General features: G+C 35.1%; 2 protein-coding genes across 2 annotated transcripts in view; both read left to right on the top strand.

Moving 5' to 3' along the window:
• Positions 1-6: 6 nt before the first annotated feature.
• On the top strand, positions 7-1,642 carry LOC109584314 (receptor-type tyrosine-protein phosphatase alpha-like). The gene is made up of 4 exons (XM_020000006.1): positions 7-62; positions 108-259; positions 309-444; positions 1,521-1,642. Exons 2-4 carry the CDS (start codon positions 192-194, stop codon positions 1,596-1,598), a joined length of 282 nt encoding a protein of 93 aa, XP_019855565.1. The 5' UTR covers positions 7-62; positions 108-191; the 3' UTR covers positions 1,599-1,642.
• Positions 1,643-3,705: 2,063 nt separating this feature from the next.
• Positions 3,706-5,500, top strand: part of LOC105313782 (uncharacterized) — a 3,893-nt gene continuing 2,098 nt past the window's right edge. The window contains exons 1-7 of the mRNA XM_011407482.2: positions 3,706-3,736; positions 3,781-4,059; positions 4,106-4,417; positions 4,469-4,574; positions 4,619-4,746; positions 4,870-5,324; positions 5,395-5,485. Of these exons, the coding sequence (XP_011405784.2) occupies positions 4,117-4,417; positions 4,469-4,574; positions 4,619-4,746; positions 4,870-5,324; positions 5,395-5,485 (1,081 nt within the window). The 5' untranslated portion in view covers positions 3,706-3,736; positions 3,781-4,059; positions 4,106-4,116. The remainder of the gene's footprint in view (positions 3,737-3,780; positions 4,060-4,105; positions 4,418-4,468; positions 4,575-4,618; positions 4,747-4,869; positions 5,325-5,394; positions 5,486-5,500) is intronic.

The following is a 5,500-nucleotide window of genomic DNA, read 5'->3' as shown; positions in this document are numbered from 1 at the left end:
TACTCAAGGAAAACACAAGTAATAGATACATTGAAAGGAAATTTGAAGTTAAAAATACTAATGTAAGATAGCATACATGCAAGTATAGTTTCATTTGATTTGTTTAGACTGGTGCTAAGCAAAGTGTAACACAGTTTCAGGTAACAAACTGGGATTCAACTGGAGAAGTGAAGAATCCTCAGACTATTTTAATGATAATGGAAGAAATGTACAGAACACAAAGGAAGAGAGGAAACACAAGCATTGTAGTACACTGCAGGTGAGAAAGAAATCTGATTAAATACTAATTTCAATTTCCTTCTTTATAGTGATACAGTTGGTCGTTCAGCAATGTTTTGTGCAGCTGCTACAACAATTAATAAATGTAAAACTGAAGGAGTCATTGATGTATTTCAAGTACTCAAAAGTCAACGTATTCAAAAACCAGGCAGTGTACAGACTGTTGTAAGTATCATAATTTTTTGGGCATTTTAGTTTTTTAACGACCTGGGGGCGTAGCCCCCAGGTCGTTCAATTCCTATAATTGATTTCACCCACGTGCGATGTTTGTATGTATGTATGTATGTATATATATATATATATATATATTATATACCGTAGGTCGGGATATATTTGCGGCTGCTTATTTTCGCGATAATAAAAACTAATAAAAAGGTTCAATTAAATACCATGGAAACCAATTGATTGTTGCTATGACAATAAGACCACGTGTTTATACAATTACAGTGTTCAGCAGCTTTAGTGGGAGCCATCCAGTTCTCCATCCGCTATCTTCTTGTATGGACCACTACCCGCTTCGAGCTCTTATATTTATATTTCTACCATGCCACCTTGTGATTGACTAATCAGATTGCAGTATTGGAGGTCAATTATTTTTCATATTAACCTAGCTCGTAAAAATATAAATCTATCTCGTTAAATAATTAATTGATTGGCAGTTTGGTACTCTACGCTTATGCTCTTATTAGTCCATTTGTCAAGTTTGGTTGATTCTTTACTGGCCTAGCCTGTTAGATATGTTGTATGTATGTCAACTGTGGTCTTATTATCAGCAGCTGGTAGTTGTTTTTCAAGTGTCATGGTAGAAGTTGGTTATACACCTTGGTATCGGTTTCTATGGCATTTATTAACCTCGCGACTGCGTCGCTCGGTTAATAAATACCATAGAAACCTCTACCTCGGTGTATAACCTATACATATAATATATTTGTATGTCCACACTTACATTTCTTCTATACATGTTGTATTGGAGAAATAACAAAATTCATAAGCCTTAGCAACCACCCGCCCACGCTCCTTTACGTAGTGGGTGTGGTCACGGCAAACAAAATGGCGGCTTAAACTTGGGACAAAGTGAAGAGCTTTCTAACAGCAAGACAACATAGAGATGCTGTCTAAAGACTTCTCTAGAAGCATTAGAAGGTAGAGAAAGCCTCTATAAGTCTTAATAAAATCCAGTTTTTTTTGCAAGGTGGTGAAATCAATTATAGGAATAAAAATTAATTTTTTTTGTATTTTAGCAACAATATCAAGGGATATTTCAGATTGTGCTGACCTACTTGGATTCATTTGAGACTTATTCAAATTTCACTACTTAGAAGTACTTTTTGTGTGTTCAGGAGCCCATTAAAGGGAGGGTTGAACTGGTGTGTTCTTATGTACTGTCAGTATGCTTTTACAGTAACAGGTTAAAAATGTTTTTGTAACTACAGTTTATTGTGTTTTTTATTAAAATTATACATACACTTCCCTAATTGTGCTATTATGTTTTTATTGTAAAAGTGTATACACAAAAACAACTTGACCACAGCAAATCAGTAGTTACAAGATGAGCAGCTTGACATCAAATTATATCTATTTTGTTACTATTGTGTGGTGTCTACTGTCACTTGTGCGAGCTCAAGGACTAGTCCCAATTACTAGCGCCCCTAGCAATGGTAAAATAAAGCAGAATGTTTCTAATAGATATAAATGTCATGTAACCTTTGCATGCAGGTGTTCAACTCTATCTACCTTATGAGGATAGGTCAATACCTGATTACTCTATGATTTATGCTAGCCAGTTTTATGATGATGATCAGAATAATGATAGTATCAATGATGCTCTGTGGTGTCAGAGTGCTAACCCTAGTGATACTACTAGAGTGTGGTATTATCCTAATGGAACTGAAGTACCTTTATTTGATGGACCCTTAACTGATCCATCAGCTCCTGGACCAGTGTACAGTGAGAAATTCTTTGGTCAGATTTCACTAGCTAGAAGAGATGAGCTATCAGGATACGAAGGTTTATACAAGTGTATTATTCCTGATGAGAATGGAGTGAATCAAACACTAGTGGTTGGAGTATATACTGATACTGGATACAATAACAATGGTATGTGATGAATATAGACTATAATTAATGTACTTCTTTTACAGATGGTCCTGATGCTGATCCTACTATGCAGTTCTCTCTCCTCTCCACTGGTAGTTTAGTTGCTCCTCCAGTCTTCAGTCTCAGTTTCAATGTCTCTGATGGTCCTCCTACTACTGTCAGTTGTTCAGTGAATGGGACTGGAATATCTACTGAACTGTCTCGTGTGATAGTGAATGGACCAGGATCAGTTACAAGAGTGACAGTAACAAACTTGACTGAAGCTGGTAACTATCAGTGTACTGTATCTAATGACAGAGTAATTAATGGTAGTACTAATGATGATAGTGGTCCTGATGCAGCTAATAGTACTTCATCATTGAATATATTAGGTTAGTGTTAGTTATTGCAATCCATAATGATATTTTTCAGTATCTGATGCTCCAACTGGTTTAACTGCTACAAGATTAAGTATTGGTTTAGCTCATGTAAGACTCTCCTGGTCTACTGTATCAGGAGCTACTAGCTATGAGGTCTTCAGTAAACCCCAAACTTTATCTCCTGTTAGTGTAGGCACTACTGTTTCAATAACATTCAATATAACATCAGGATTGTTTCGAGGGATTGCATACACTTTTTATGTAGCATCTTATGGATCAGCTTCTCTACTTAGTGGTAATGCTTCAGTTATGTTAACAATTAGTAAGTTATCATATCAATAAAAACGTTAGTATTTTTTCCTTTAGGTGATCCAGCAGTTACTGTCTTAGTAGCTACATTAATTACAAGTACTTCCATTACATTAACCTGGAGTCCACCAACTGCTGTAGTACCAATTAGTTATAATATTGTTAGGGATTGTAGGAGAGTATGTGAATCATCAAAAGTGGGTACTAGTGAAGCATCAGTTTCATCACCACATACTTCAACTGGTATACCTCCTTACAGTCAATGTACCTTTGATCTTATTGGAGTATATGACATTACAGTTGAACTGACTACAGATTTTTCAGCTAAAACACTTTCAACTGGTAAGATAATAATTGTTATGGGTAGTTATCTGTCCTTTTCATTACTAATCTAGCCCCTACTGCATTAGTGGGTGATATTATACTTTCATCAGTAGAGTCAGTGTCAATGACTGTCTCATGGGATGAAGTACCTTGCAATGGAAGGAAAGGACCAATCACTGGATACTACCTCACATACACTAACATCACTTCAAACACTAGTTATACTGTTAATATCACTGGAGGAGACAACAGAATGTATAATCTCAGAGGATTAATACCATATACTAACTATACTGTGAGTATAATACCTTATAATTATAATATGAATGGACCAGCTAGACAAGAAATACAATTAACTCCTGAATCAAGTAAGTCAATGAGATATTGATTAGTTAACATGATCTTAACACAGTTCCTGGTGTGATATCTGATCTAAGACATGGAAAAAACCCAGATGCAATTAATATTGTATGGAATCCTCCTACAATACCTAATGGTATCATTACAGTATATGAGATAAGATATAGAGAGTCTACCAGTACTGGTTCATACACTATAACTAACACTACTGACACTATATACAGTATAGTAGGATTAATACCTAATACTAGTTATACTATTGGAGTGAGAGCATATACTAGTATTGGACCAGGAGAATGGACTGATAGAGAATATATTACTGCTCAAATATGTAAAAAAATTAGTGTCACAATAAGTTTAATTATATTTTATTTTAGTTGTCCTTGAAATGTTTTCTGTAACAAAGCTCAATTCTACAGCAGTGAGGGCTGAGTGGAATTTAATTCTTAGAGCTAGTCATTATACTGTCTATTATGAGTCAACCAGTAGCTCCTCAAGAAAAAAGAGACAAGTAGAGACAGGAATGAGAGTATTCCCAGGTGGTACTACTGAAGGTCTAATAGGAGGATTAGATCCTAATCTAAACTACTTGTTTTCTATATCTATATCATTTACTGTTAATGGAGTCATTTATGAAGGGGAGAGGACTCAACCAATACAACCAGCTGATATACCAACATCAACATCAGGTAATTTACTAATCATTTTTTAATTAGGCATTATTGTATGTTATCTCACAGATGCTGCTAATGGAAGCTCAGTTATTTTCATAGTTATTGGGGCAGTTGTGTGCATACTAGTGTTAATAGTGACAATAACCATCATTGTAGTAGTTAATGTATTAAAGTGAGTCTTAAAATAAGTTGTGTACTAATATGATTACAAAACAGAAAAAGAAGAGGCAGTAATGATATTGACATAGTTTCTAAAAATACTTCGACAAATAAACCTGAAGCTACTGTATACTATAGTACATGCAGAAATAGTAATAATGAAGCAGGGTATGAAGAAATTGGATGTAAGTGGAGTTTTTGCACTATTTATTTATATTCATAAATAATGCAAGCAGCATGCATTTGTATGAACATGTTACCATTGTGTTTACACAAATTTTTATTTTCTTCAATTTTTCTTATTACAGTAGAAAGAATTGAAGAGGCTACCTACAGTACAGTAATGAAACCTAAAAAGCCAGTGATAGAAGAGTTCCCTAGTAATATGACAACTGAGGAAGGTTGTCAGGTTCTTTTGAAAGTAAAAGTTAAAGATACATCAAAACCATCTTTCAATTGGTATCATAATGGAGACCTAGTGACTGATGATTATGCTCATGAGCTGAGAGGAGATGGTAGCCTACTGCTAGTGAGTGTTGAGGAGAAACATAAAGGAACATATCGTTTTGTTGCTAACAATGATGCTGGAACAGTTAGTCAACAAGTTGTACTCACAGTTGCAGTGGAAGGGGCCAGGAGGATGCCAAGTAATGGCACCTCGGCTGTTAAAAGTGGTAAAAACTTAATACCTGTGAGACAGTTTGGAGAATTTGTTGCTAATGGACATGCTAAAGGGAATGAGGGATTTAAGAATCAATTTATGGTAAGAAGTATTTTATTTTTCATTGTATTCTCATAAACTCTTTTGCTTCATATGTTATTCTTGTTCATAGATGTTGGACAGTGGTGAGAGTGACCACACAGGGACAGCTGGTCTTACTCCAAGCAATAAACTGTTGAATCGTTTTGCAAACATTGTAGTCTGTAAGTTAATGCTCT

The sequence above is a fragment of the Amphimedon queenslandica genome, unplaced genomic scaffold, assembly GCF_000090795.2.
Source record: "Amphimedon queenslandica unplaced genomic scaffold, v1.1 AMPQUscaffold_13222, whole genome shotgun sequence".
Classification (NCBI taxonomy): Eukaryota; Metazoa; Porifera; class Demospongiae; order Haplosclerida; family Niphatidae; genus Amphimedon; species Amphimedon queenslandica.
The sequence above is the reverse complement of the archived record's forward strand: the minus strand, read 5'-3'. Positions and strand labels throughout refer to the sequence as shown.